The 15,227-nt window shown below is 29.9% G+C and overlaps 1 protein-coding gene across 2 annotated transcripts in view; it reads left to right on the top strand.

Moving 5' to 3' along the window:
* Positions 1-884: 884 nt before the first annotated feature.
* Positions 885-15,227, top strand: part of siz (Brefeldin-resistant Arf-GEF family protein schizo) — a 184,643-nt gene continuing 170,300 nt past the window's right edge. Inside the window, exon 1 of one of the 2 annotated variants that reach the window (XM_072546249.1) lies at positions 885-1,285. In XM_072546249.1, the coding sequence (XP_072402350.1) occupies positions 1,089-1,285 (197 nt within the window). In that variant the 5' untranslated portion in view covers positions 885-1,088. The remainder of the gene's footprint in view (positions 1,286-15,227) is intronic. The other variant, XM_072546248.1, reaches the window with a different exon arrangement.

The following is a 15,227-nucleotide window of genomic DNA, read 5'->3' as shown; positions in this document are numbered from 1 at the left end:
TTTTTATTTGTCAGGTCATAAAATCTTTTGCCCTTCCGCTTTTTTATTACTTAAATTTGTAATTGAGTTATGTAGCTGGCAGATTTTTTTGCGCAGTTAATTTATCGCCTTTTTTAGATATCTCTTCATCCTTTGCTTAAAATTTTTTTCCATCTTCATCTTATAATTTTCCTCCTCTTCATTACTGTCGTTTGACAGAGGACAGAGTATAATGTGTGATTCTGGTCTGGTTATATACTATGACAGAGGTTTCCAATGTAGCAATCCAAACCAAAGGGTATTGATAATGTCAGGTTATGTTTTGACAGTGATTTTCTTTTATTCTATTCCAAGACGATGTCAAAGACACTATCGATTAATAAAATTTAACACCCATACAAAGCCACCTCTACTTTTGTGAAGTAGAGGTGGCTTTGATCCACAGCATATCTCACAGATTTTAAATGATATTGATATTAATTCAAAAATAATAATTCCGATTTTTACTACATGTAAATGTTCTAGCTTTAAAGACACGTTTGTAATATTATTAAGTAATTAGCGATCAAGAACAATAAATATTTAAATAAAGAAGGAAATTTGGTGTAAAAGTTAGTAGCTTTTTTGAGTGTAACTGGTGTTCAAATTCAAACTAAACAAATTGCAAAATTTACGTGTATACTTTAAATAAAGCTTAATTAACTTTCTAGTTGAGTACTCCAGCCTATTTGCTTTTGTTATGCATATTCCATTGCCGATTACTAACTTCCAAATTAAAATAAAATGGCTTTGAAATCCATTTAGGAAGTTCTCAGGATTATTGTTCGATTATTACGCAAGAATCGAATGATATCGATTATTTCAGTAATCGCATACTCGATAAGATTTTCGTTCGAGCGATTCCATCACTGATTCTGATGATCTGTTTGGATTAATGTGTGGGATAAGTTCAATATCAAAATTTTTGTTTCGAAAATAATAAATATCCTAAGTGCAATATGAAGTGTTGGTGTTAAGACGTGTTATGATTTTGTTAGCGGCATGGACTGTACTTCAAAATTTTCAGTATTTACTAGTACTTAAGTGACAATAACGGTAGGAGGCCTACAATGGCCGGATCAGATATCGACATTAATTCACTTTTGGCACAAAGAGATGCCATTATTCGGGAACAACGGGATCAAATCATTCGTTTAAAACGGGAATTAGATGGGGTTGCTAGCGAAAGAGATCTCCTTCTCTGTGAAAACAGCAATCTTCGATTTGAGCTTGAAATGGTAGAACTCAAACGACTGCAAGATGAAAGGTAAGTCAAAAACTGTCTTATTTACGTGAAAATCGACAGCTAAACTCTTTAACAATTGTATATACATGCCTGCTTCTTAAAGAAAAAACTCAAAAGGTCTAATCATAGGCCTAGAGGTTATGGGAATTTATAATCAATATGAAAACAATGAAACTGTCAGTTTTCCAGTTACCATACACGGTATACATTTTTCGTCTCGGGGGATATTTTCTGCTATAAAATACGCCAAACAATATTTACTACAAAATAAATTTGCCCTAGTAATTTTTCTCAATTATTCCTTTAAAATCATGCAGAAAATAATAAAGAAATTTCACAGGTGTGATGACTTGGTAATAAATAATGGATTTAACTACTATTTGGGCTATGTCAAAAACGAGAATTTCTAATATAATTAGGTCATGCCTTGATGTGTATATCCTAAAATTTAAGATTTTAATATGTTTCATACTCATCACAATTATTTAAATTTCTCTTACATCAACTGAATGGTTATAGCATACTTGGATATATAGTTTATTTTATAAACCTTGACAATTGGACAATTGATCACCCAGACAATCTTAAATAAATGTCACAAAGCTTGTTACAAAAGTCACAAAAGAAGTCTGTAGATGTTCTAATAAGTATCTTACACAATATTTATAAAAAGGGTTATAAAGAAACCAAAAAATTAATCACTACATAAGATAAAATTAATTAAATTTCATAAAATTGGTTGAGAAGTATCTTTGCAGATGTTCTGGTAGAACTTTTCAGTAGTATTAACAAGCAGAGTAAAATACCATATTTGCCTAATATCAAGATATCTGCCATTGAATTTAAATAATGTTCAATATATAAGTTGTTGAAGTTTAATGAACTAGTTTTGAAACAGTTGCATTGTTGCTGACAAATTTATTCTGTTAAACAATGGTATAAAAGTGTATTCAGCAATACCATATTTTATAAAATTAGTTCTTAAACAAAAAAATGTAGAATTCATCAACTAGGTATAAGTTTTCTATTAAAAAATTAGCTTCTAGTTCAGTTGTAATTTATTTTGGGACTTGAAAAATTAAGTACTAAGTAATATAACCATAATAAAGTCCTGTTGTGATTTGAAAAATTTAAATATTCATCGGTAAGATAGTTTCGAAACAAATATTGTCTTCACAATATTGTCTTTTTCATTTTTCATTAAATATTCATGTTTATTTTGCATTTTGCTTATATACACATTTTATACTTTACAATAAATTTATATACAAAAACTTGAAAGGACATAAGCCTACTACAAGTTTTCATATAAAAGTCATTAGTTTACATACACAAATCAAAGGTAATTAGCTACCATGAAATACGAAACCCAACAGAGCAGTCAAATGAAGACTGTAAAGTGACTAGTGTCATTATACAATTTTACATTGGGTTATGGCAAACTTATAGCAAATATATATAAAAAGAACATTCACCAAAATCAATAATGAATAACAGTAAAATATATTTTATATTACACTTATGTTGTAAAATAATACTCTTGGTATATGTTTTTTTTTTTATTTCTATTCTTAGAAAAAATATGTATAACTGTTTAAAAAAAGTAAATATTAAGCACAAAAGTGTTTTTTATCATTTTAATCGCTAAGGAACATAACTAATGACTCTAGCTTGTGACACCACATGGAGACTCCATATCACCTCCATAATACATTTTAAATAAAAACAAACCCTTTTTCGAAATCTTCCATGAGAGAGACACTATAACAATTTTGTTTCTAGAAATGATCAAGTAATTAACCTAAAATAAATATTGTTAGTACTTAATGTTAATAGCTTAAATTATCTGATATCTTAAATTTTGTTCTTGTTGTTAGTGAATCATCATTCACTAATTTGGTAATTATTATTTTTAAAGTTTTATCTAATGACACATTTGTAGATAAAGTACTTATTTATATCAATACTTAATTGATATTAATTACAAAAATAAAATGTCACAAGAAACTGGTTTGAGAACAATATTAATGCCATTTATTTTTTTTAAATTCACCACAGACAACCAAAATTGAAGAACACTTTGGTATATGCCCAATTTGGATTTAGGATAGTTGTGATCAGTAAAGCTATGTTTGTGTATTATGTACTCACATAGCCATACTTAGCTATGTATTTATTTATTAATAGCATCAAGCATGTCATATATCATAAAGGCATGAACAACTCAACTTTGTTTATTTTAAAGTAAACAAACAATTCAAATATCAGTGGAGTCCCTGATAAGAAGCCCCCAACTGATCATGTCCCACATGTGTTCAATTGAGAATAAATCTGTGGATCTAGGGGACTAGGGAAAAAGATAAACTTATGTACACATTAATTTTGAGTTTACTGTAAAAAAATAAGTATTTCTAATTTAGTAAATTATATTTAATATATTATATATACTACCTGACACAAACGAAAATTGACTAAAGTACAACTATATCTAAAAATTAATGAAAGTGGTGAAAAGGACAAAGTAATAGTAATTATAATTTTTAGAAAAAAATAACAATAATAAAAAAATTAAATAAATAATAATAAAAATAATAAAATAAATAATAAATGCGTCATGAATGGGCCATATTTGAATAGCGATGTACTACAGTCGAACATGTAAGACACAGGCAAGTCCCAAATTCACCTGCAAGCCACTCTGTGTCAGACATGGGATAATGCATTAAGTGGTCAAACAGCTCAGCTGTTTTTATTTTTTTTTTGCTTTAATTTTTTCATCATTAGGATTTTCTGAGCTATACTTATTTTATTAAGTAGGTTATGAACTAATTTAATTTTATTCTCTAACTACTTGAAAAATGGCATCACTCCTACAATTAGGTAATAATTTGATGTTTGTGTCCTTAAATTTAAGATTCTAGGAAAGTTGTTTCATAATACTTAAAATGTTGCAAAATGTTTTTATATTCACACTCCTACTAACATTTCCTTATTAGATAGTGCTCACTATAATTATGGCAATAATTAAGACATCCAAAGCTAATATATTGTATACACAAGGACTTTTGCTTCAAGTGATTTTGATAGGTTGATATGAAGGTTTCCTAATCAAAACAATGTTGATTTGTTAACAAAAATTTCAAGCATTATAGTTATTGTCAATGTTACAAAAGTTTTTGTTTCATCATTAAGATAAAGCATTAGGTTTACTCTGGCGTTAAAGTAGATTCTAGATTTATAAATAGAAACAGCAACTAGCAGTAGAAGTAGCAACAAGGTTAACTCACAGATAGAAAAATGGTAGTATTTTTTATAATATAAGATAAAGAAGTGAAGAGTGAATTAAAATTAATTAAAACACAGATAATTAAGACCAATTTTGAAGTTGTAATTTAAAAATCTTTTTAAACTTTTATTAAATAAATGTTTAATAATAAGTAAACCTAAAAAGAAAGGTATGAGTGTATTACACAATATTGTCTTAATTGATATTTTAATATTTTTAAAAAAGTTTCTTATGAAGTGCTTGTAAATATCCATATTAAATATTTAATATGGGAAGTGATCATAGAATGGTGAGAGAAAACATAAGAATGCAGCTCAAAACAAAGATACCAATGATAAAAAATAAACCAAGTATAAAGTGGACGTTAAAGTAAAGGAATTTGAAAAATGTCTAAATCTTTCTATAAAAACCAATTCACATAACTTGCTCATTACTGTTTGTACTAGTCAACACAATATAGGAAGCTTACATATACTCAATACTGTTTATTCATGTTAAAAATATAAAATCTTACACAGGTAAAATATGTACAAAACCTCAATTAAAATTAAGATTATGTTGTAAATATTCATGAATTTAATAAAAGGAATTTTTTGTCTTTATATTTTTAATTTTATTTTCAAATTCCTTTTCAGGCAAGTTTCTGATATTTTCAAGCAGAACATTAAAACATTTTATTGCAAAATATCCTGGTCCATTTTTACACCTTTTCAAACACCAATATGCTGGTATCATATTCTGTTTGTTCCTAGTAACGCAACCATGCTAATCTTCGTGACTTCAATAAAGATTGGTATTTCTCTTCATGAATCGAAGGTTTTCTAAAATGTACTGTGCTGGTACAGTGAGAATTCCCAATCATTCATCCTGACGGCAGGTTTCCCTAATCTCAAACCAGCAAGGACCCTTACTGCCTTTATCTGCAGACCAAATACTCTGTGAGTGTCAGCTGCATGAACCCCAGACAAGGATAGAGTATGAAAGATGTGAGTAGAATATGGAGAGATACATAGTACATATATGCAGTCAAAGAAGATCTAGAGAATATGGGAGTGCGACAATGGGAATTACTGGCACAGGACCGACAAACATGGAAGGCAATAGTAAACGCGGCAAATACTCACGAAGAGTTGTAGCGCCATTGATGATGATGATGACATAGTACATATAGTCTCCAGTGAGACACATTTTGAAAGATTTCTCAAAATAAAAAGACTTTTATACTAACCTCCGTTTTTCCTTTTTTGTTTTTATTTTCCAACTTCTGCTCCAATTCAAATACCTTTTCACGAAGAAGGTCAAAATAGAATTAAATCTAGACAACCAAACTATAGAAATAAAGAGATAAACGAAATTGGCATGGGCTTCGTTTGGTGAATGAAAAATAAAAAGTATCCTCAATATCTAAAAAGGAACTGTTCAATAAGTGCATTCTTCCCGTCCTTACATATTGAAGGCAAACTTGGACATTCTAAGAGCTAATGTGGATAGAATAGCGAAGACACAAAAAGGAATGAAAAGATAAATGATCAACATGCAACTGTCAGATAGAAGTAGGAATACCTAGATAAGAAATGTCACAAAAGTTAAAGATACTACCAGCCAAATAGCAAAAACTAAAGTGGAAATTCGTCAGTCATACTATTAGACAAAAACTGGAGTATAGACTAAGATTATTACAGATTGGAGACCCTGGACGTATAAACAGTTGAAGTAGGTGGATGACCTGAAACACCACACTGTGTTGAGGTGGATGTACATGGCTTGAATATACAGATAGATGGAGAAGCAAAGGGGAGGTCTATATTAAATATTGGATGAATCAAGATAAGAATATACATGTGCTATACATTTTTACGCCAGGGAAAACCTAGAAACAGATTTTGCGTATTAGTTTGCTAGAAATTGTTAACTCATTATTATATTTATAAATAGTTACTACATGCTGTTGAACTCTTGAGCTCTAAATTCGTAGTTCAATGAGTTGAATCAACTCACTATCACAAGGTGGTTTTAATAGTATTTTGTAAATTGTATTGAGGGTTAATGGGTTGTTAAGGCGTAATATGCCTTCATAAATTTTAACATAAACTGAATAATGTATATAAAAATATTTTAAAATTTTGAAAATTCTAGTTAAACAATGAGCTAACGAGCATTTTAGATAAATATTACATGCAAAATCTTTGTTATTCTAATGACTAATAATTACCGCATAATAATGTAAGCTAATATTATCCATATAATCTATTTAGATATATTTAAATGCCATTGTTCTTATTATAAATATGTACTGTTTAAATGGAATTATTTTACAAAAATTATGCGCATTTTTACATTCCTTTCTGAGACAAAACCACAAATGCTTTTTATTTAGGAATTTTTCCTCAGTTAATCTTCTGAATAACCCTTTTGCCATTAAGTTTTTAGACACATGAGGTCTGTGTGTCCTCAATTGTAATTGTAGGATATTTTATACCAACTTCGGTCTGGATTCTTCTCCTATCTCTATCCAAGTAAGGTTTTTTTCAGAAAGTTCTTTCTGGAGATTTTTTTTCAGCAGTTTTTTTGTACATGATGTAGAAATTTAGGTGGTCACATTTATACAGTGGAAAAAGACTGACATTATCTACCTTCTCGTATGTAGTCTACACTGTCACTCTTAATTTTGTTGCAGTGTTATAATTAATCATTTCTGGGGTTGTCGCCATATAAATGCATAGAAGAAAGTACTAGAGAGGTATTTTTTCCCATGAACATATGAAATCATTCTCACCCTTTGTAAGCATATACACTGCTTTTCAATAGTAACACTCATATACTAATTATCAGCAGTTACATTTCTTCCGCTCCTATTAATTTGTCTCGATCAACCGACAGACAATATCTTCTGTGTTTTTTTACCTGGAATGGACTCGCAGGTTGATAGAAGCTCATAAATTTTTTCAAGTAAAATGTGTATCATTTTCCCATGGCAAAGATTTCGATGCTGGAAATGTGATTCAATAAAAATATGAACTATTTGATGGACATTGTATCCCTAATAAGACACTTCTCGGTTCATATGTTGTCCAAAGATAAAAAAAATCAAATCACGCAGTAGTCTAGGGGCCAGTTAGGTGACCGCGACCTTTTCAATGCTGATGGATCCACCAAGTTTTTTTATGTATTTTTGACGGCTGATTACGAATTTCGAGGGTGGATTTCAATCCGTCATCTATATTGACAATTCAGACATACCTTATACATTTTAAAGTAGACGACTTTAAAATGATATTGCCAATATTGTTGAGTTGCGTTCCTGGGACGACTTTACTTATAAGATAGTTCATTCGATTACATGAAATCAACTTTAACTTGAGAATATCCGTCAGAAAAGATCATAACATGTAATTCGTCTTTAAAAAGACAAATACATGCCATGATGACAGTAAAATTCTCCTGTTAGTGATTCCATAGTAAATTATGAGGGAAAAACCAGGAAAACCTCATAATATTATCCCGACATGGTAAGTATTATATATTATATATTAAAGTCGTCTACTTTAAAATGTATAAGGTATGTCTGAATTGTCAATATAGATGAGTCAGATAAAATTAAATTATTAGAAGAATTTTTCACTACGTAACAAAAAACAAAATTTATTTAATTTACTAATGTTTGTATTTTGAGAACGATTTCCGAAGTGGAAATTGAAACGTCAATAAACGTATTTTAACCTTTAATTGTGGCTTATTCCCATTTAAATATAAATTAATTTAAAATGCCACAAGAAAATAGCTTCAGATCAATATATTTTGCAACATGGTTGCAAAATATGTATTTTTCGAAGCTTTTTCGATTGTAACTCGGCTTCTTCGTACGCAAAAAGAATTGCTTAGAAATTGTTTAAACAGGAGTGTTACAAACAAAGAGTACTTTTCGTTTCGACTAGAGTAACCTGAGTGAGGGTAGGCACTGAAGGGCCAGTAGCGCTCTTCAAAAACAACACATTTTTCATTGATCACAGATCAAATTTGCTATTTCTTTTTTTAAATTGGGGTACAACGTTAAGGCTGTTTTAGCAGTTCAAGCACACTGCGATTTGAAATGGGCGTATCACTTACTTTTCTACACTGCTTACGCCAGACCATCTTTACTCAGTGCCGCCGGCCGACGGGTAGTTTAATGACAACAAATACATTATTCTCTATTTAAATTAGTTTTAACACGAACTAACTGACCGTACGTTCATGAGATTTGACGTCACGAAGGCGATAACTATGAAACTAAGCGCCAATGATGAGTAACACGTTTCACTATTAGATTTTAGTATTTTTTAGCAATTTTCTTCAAAGTTGGAACACGCTTTTCTCGATTAGTACTGGACACAGAAAGGTGAAACAAAAATCAACGATTACAGAAAAAAAAACTCTTTCAAGTGATGGGCGTAAAAAGTTTGGTTATAATAGAACGTTAAACAGTATAATCCAATTTTTCAACAGAAGTTTCAAAAAAATAAAAAAAGTAAAACCATCATTTTAAAGGCAACATAATTTCGAATAATGTGTCCAAATTTCGAGACATTTTGTCGGTAAATAACAGAGAAAACACTGTCCCTAGGTTTTGGTGCACCGATAAAACAGCCTTAAAATAAAACGTTTATCGTATTTTCATTTCAAAATTATCCAATACAAAGCAGCTAATGACTACGGAATGTAAATCTTTTCTTAAGTCACCTTGTTTATTGTTATTTTTTTATTTGTTTGTTTAAAATATAATTGTATTAAATACATGTTATTTATAAACATTATTAAATTGTTATTTATTAACAATTTTTCCATATACTCCTATTAAATCTGAACAAATCAGTTTTTTAGATCTTGTGCCTCAGAGCACGCTATCAAAATATCGATATCTTGGACAAAAATAAATATTTTACCAAGCTCAAATGTTTCTTTGGAGTTCTTCTATCATTACTGTTAATTTAAGTATAAATGTTTATTGCTCAAATTTGCTTAAAACCCATATAAACAAATTAATTTACATTTTTTTAAAGAAAATTGCAACTTCAAACGGGTATAACTTTAATACAAATAATGACAAAGTAATTTAACAAGTTTTGTTTGGATATTTATAAATTAAGCTTTAAAATGAGACTTTGTAAATCTCATTTGTAGCCGCAAAAGCCGTGTTACGATGGAAAAAGCTTCAAAAAATACTTATTTTAGAACCATTCTGCAGTAATTTTACAATATCTCGAGTTCTAATTATTGGATTAAAGTTTAGTAAACGGAATTTTCTTTTTTCTTCAAGGAACAAATTTGATTCAGGCCATATAGTTCAAGTATAGCTTTAATTTCTTGAATTTCTGTAGAATTGTCTTTATTTATGTATACACTCAACAGGAATTGGAGTGTGATTCCGTTTGGTAAGGTTTTTTATGAAGGAAAATGATTCGCCAACTTGCTGGTCATGTTCTTCCTCATTATCTACTTCTATTTCACTACATGGATCGTGTGGTTTTTCTGCTGGGTTATTTGTGAGATTGAGTTGATCGAGGAGAACTCCATCCTCTTCAGAATCGTATAGATTTGTTTGATTCAGTGCTTCTATGAGGTAGTTATCATCTAAAGAAACTTCTTTGCATACTATTCAAATCCAATTCCGCTTGTTTTAGGTACCGCCGAAATATCGCACACTTTTAGAAATTGGAATGACAAACAATTTATTTCCATTCTCTGTGTACTTATACCTTTTTCAATCAATCAATCATTTTTATGCATTTTGACAATCATTTAAGAACTATGGCTACAACAGGTCGTTGTTTTTGTACCCCTTTTCAATTAGACAGGGAGTTGAACTTCTTACGATTTTCATGGAAATTTGATTTTACAAAACAACTCTGCTTTCCTGTAACGAAGAAGTGAAACGGATTTTAAATTTAAAATAAAATCTAGGATGTTTCATTAAAAAAAAAGTCTTTTATGAGGTACAGTCTTATGGAAGACCCTGAACTAATTTTAAAATGTGAAGCTTACAGCTTAAATAAATTAAATTATTAAAAAAAATTAACCCAAAAAAGTGAATTATTTCAATAATTGTAATATGTTTGTACTTATAAACAACTAAATTCAGATTTAGAAATACAGAAAAAATTCCTCTGATTGCAAAAAATTTGTTGGTTTTTTAAAATATCAAAATTTCTGCCTAATTGGCTCGGTCAAGGCCATCATACTCACAAAAAAAGCTTACAACTACCTCTTGTTTTTTGTAAATAACATTCTTTGATATCTCGTATAATAACAGATATTCCAAGATATAAGATTGTCACAAAAGTTGATCACCCTGTATGTACGTAACCAAAAAAAGTTTATAAAATAGAACATCCACGTGCATCTAATTACAATAAAAAATGGCACAAACAAATAAACAAAGTAATAAACCTTAACCCTGGTTTTTGCTAAGTTGGTACAGGTTGGTAACACAGAATTCGCGTCAATAAACTGACGAAAATAGGATCAGTTGTATTCCAACAACTTATTTTTGGTATAAAGTCTGCAAAATACACACTGGAAAACCGATAAGTTCGTCTTTGAAAAGGAGAATCGTTTTATCTCTTATATGTTATTTTAATCTAAAAGACTCCAAGAAAGAACAGTAGAATAAATCTTGGAGAAATGGGTCAAATGTTGAAAATGATGAGTTTGGCAAACGTACAAAAAACAGTGAAAAATATGTGCATAAATATGCACTAATTTACCCAAAAATATGCATTAAATATACCTTTCTTTTAGAAAATATGCATTAAATATGCATTTTTTTTAGAAAATATGCATGCTGTCAATAGAAATATATATTTAATAATGGCATTTAATTAATGTTTATTTTAATAATTAGGAAACAATATAAATAAACTTAAAAACTAATTGTAAATTAATTGTAATGAAAGTTGTAAAAAAGTAAAATACTATTCCTTAGAATTATGGAAACAATAAATGACCAAATGTATTTCAAAATTTTCTATTAAAAACTTAGAGCTTCTATCTGTGTACATATATTTGTAAATTGAGAAACTTCTTTCCACATATTGTTCTAAAGCTATTTTCTTGTGGCATTTTAAAGTAATTACCATTTAAATGGGAATAAGCCACAATTTAAGGTTAAATTACGTTTATTGACGTTTCAATTTCCACTTCGGAAATCGTTCTCAAAATACTAAATACTAATGTTTGTATTTTGACAAAAGTTTAGTTAGGTTAACTGAATAATTGACATAGCCACAGACCACAAATTTTGACACAACATTCAGATGTTTGACAGAAAATGGAACTCTCAACAATGCAACGGTAAATAAGGATCGAATCATTGTAAAATGCACAGAATAGTAAAGGAGGTATATAGTCCATAACAGCCCATATTAAACCAAAAACGTGAGACTGAGTATACAGAATTTCACACCATTTTGGAATAAATATATGACGAATTCCATATAAAATATACAGTTTTTTTTTAATTCTTTAGTACTTACTTAAAACTAAAAAAAATAGTGGCGCCACCCGGAACAAAGGTAATCGTGAATTTTTGAGAGATTTCAAAAATTGACTGAGCGATCAATTAATAATATAAATTTTGGAGTGTAAAAATGTCCTGACTTAAAATCACTGTAGAATCTGTTCAAAAGAACCTACAAACCTTTTTAAAAAAGAAAAATGAAGGCCTTTTTATACTTTTAAAATAATGCCTATGTTTTTTCTACATGGTGAGTTTCAAGTATGGAAAACATTTGAAATAAGAAATTTCATTAGATTTTGAGAAAGACTGAAGATTTGACAACAATGTATACAACAACCACAATAATATTGGTCGCATCACAAGACTCTTACACACCAAAATCTATAAAAATCGTGGAAGCTGTTTCCGAGATAATTAAGGCGTCCCATACTTAAAACTCACCCTGTAGATTGCGAATGAAGAGAAAAACAAGCATTATTTTAAAAGTATAAAAAAGGCCTTCATTTTTGTTTTTTTTTAAGTTTTGTAGGTGCTTTTGAACAGATTCTACAGTGATTTTAAGTCGCGACATTTTTACATTCACAAATCAATATTATTTCGCTCATTCAATTTTTGAAATCTCGCACAAAAGGCAAGATTACCCTCGTTCCGGGTGGCGATACTATTTTTTTCTTCAGTTTTGAGTAGGTACTAAATAAAAAAAAAATTGGTCCCAAGAATGTGCTCTTAAATTTCAAAATCAATGTTTTTGACATAAAAAAAGTGGATATTTTCTTTGGAATTCGTCATATATATTATACCAAATTGCTTTTCTAATTTAAAAACTTCTACTGTCAAAATTTTCTTATTTTCAAAATATTCTTGTACTTTTGATTTATTTTCTTAGAGTTAGTTAAGTGCTTATTACCAATACGTTTCATAACTTAACTTATCATATGAGCTTATAGTATCTCCCTATCTAAAGTAAGTAAACAACAGAAATCAAGTGTATATACATACAGTAAAACCTCCGTTAACCGAAATAATTGGGGGGAGGCCGTTTCGGATAACAAGAATTTCGGTTAAAAATAACATTGTTTTTTATAATATTCTTGATCAAAGTATTGGTATTAAAAAATATTGTGAGTTGATTTCGTAACGTTTTCTAATAAGTAAATCCAAAATAAAGTAATAAAATTAAGGAAAATGAACAAGTATAACATGCTTTTTTTAAAGAAATCTATTTTTTTTGCGTTTTCGTTTGACAACGATGTTTCTTTCTCCCTCCATCGTTCATTTGCAGAACGTCATGAGTTTGCCTCATTCGACTGTTCGACGAAACGTAAAGCAATCTGAAAAGGACAAAACTTTATGCAATGACAACAAAAATTAAGAACCTAGTCGTGTCCCTAACTAATGTAGGCCTACTGTATAAAATTCTTTCCTCTAAAGCATTGAAAATCTCGTCGACGGTCTTGTGCTGCCTGTTGCCTCTTGGGTCGTCATCGTCGTCTGATATGCTCAGGTTGTCTTGATAAAGAACCATATCAATGATGTCCTGGTAGATGAATTCACGTTCTGAGTCAGCAGCTGCTAACCACTCACGTATCTCTTCTTAGTTAATTTCGTCATATCCCGGCAAATTTTTAATGAAAGGTTTAATTTCTTCTGTCGTTTCCTTACCAATCTTTACCTTTTCTTCTTCAGGATCGTCAATCAAAATCTTATCAAAAAGTTTGTTCTAGCATTTTTCCAAAGTTGAAGATTTGATCTTGGCCCACGACTCAACTCACGAATAAACATGTTTTATTGTTAAAGATTTGAGAATTTCGGGAACACTTTTGGATTAATTCGTCTCCTGTAATAACAGATGTCTTAAGAATGCTCCTCTATAATGTCTCTTGAATGTCCCTATGACTCCCTGGTCTAACGACTGAATTAAGCTTGTGACATTCGGTGGCAAAAATCTGACAATTGTCATCATTTTGTAGATTTTGAGGGCGAGGGCGCATTGTCAACAAGCAAAAATGCTTTCATGGGAAGGTTTTTTGATTTTAAAAAGGATTCTACACTTGAGACGAATTCATTTTCGAACCATTCTAAAGATAAAGTGGTCGACATCCATGAACTTTTTTGGCTTCTATAACTGAAAGTGCTTTTTCGGAAATATCTTTTCGAGCTCTTGGTTTTTGTGATTTCCCAACACACATAGACATCAATTGGTGAGTGAAATTAACGGAATTGTTTACGTTTTGCGACAAACATTTACTTTTTATTGACGAAATTATTGAAACTGGCAGCCGTTTCTGTTAAACGATATTTCGGTTAAAAAGGTTTCGGTTAAGGGAGGTTTTACTGTATTACATTTTCGTTACATTTATTCCAGATCTAATTTTCAAAGAAAATAAAACTTTTAATCCTTCAAAAGTAATATTATTTTTGAGTTGTATATGTTTATTTTCATTTCCATATAGATCACTCAACCTTAAAGAGTCATCGCTACGTGCGCCAGCATTCTATTGTTCGTGAGATAATATTATATCTGCATTTACAGTAGTTGATTTTACCCTCCTCCTAGAATGATGCAACAAAACAATTGTCATCCATCAACTGAATTGTGATAGATATATTCTAAAGCACATTTTTGTTAGTGAGAATGTTTAGTTGGCAACGAAGGCATTAAAATATTATTCTTAATAGTCACTGGGTTGTGGTAACAAACTCTATCTTCCAAAAGACTACAAAATATATTACAAGACAAAACTAAACGTGGAGAAAAATATCAATCTTAGGTTGCTAAGTATTTTCGGTCAAGTTCAAAAGAAGGAAACTAACCAGATAATTTTAATGAAGACTTGTGCCGTGAATTAATCTCTTCAAATATACTGCTTTCAAAACTATCCAATAAAAACTTAACTTCCTTTTAAAAAAATATTGTAAATTGAATATTCCAAGTGAAAGAACTCTAAAGAGAAACCATGTCAACTCGTACTCGTCAGTAATAGATAATATAAAAACAAATATTAGTGACAATTACTTCTACGTGTGTGTTGACGAAACCACTGATTCGTCAGGAAGATATATCGTTTTAAGCGATCAGATCTTACCATTTAATCCTATTTAATTTCCTGCAAGTAATTAGAAATAATCAACTCTGCAACAATGTCACGTTTTTTACAAGAAGAAATATCAATTTTTTTCTG

Source organism: Diabrotica undecimpunctata, chromosome 10, assembly GCF_040954645.1.
Source record: "Diabrotica undecimpunctata isolate CICGRU chromosome 10, icDiaUnde3, whole genome shotgun sequence".
NCBI lineage: Eukaryota > Metazoa > Arthropoda > Insecta > Coleoptera > Chrysomelidae > Diabrotica > Diabrotica undecimpunctata.
The sequence above is the reverse complement of the archived record's forward strand: the minus strand, read 5'-3'. Positions and strand labels throughout refer to the sequence as shown.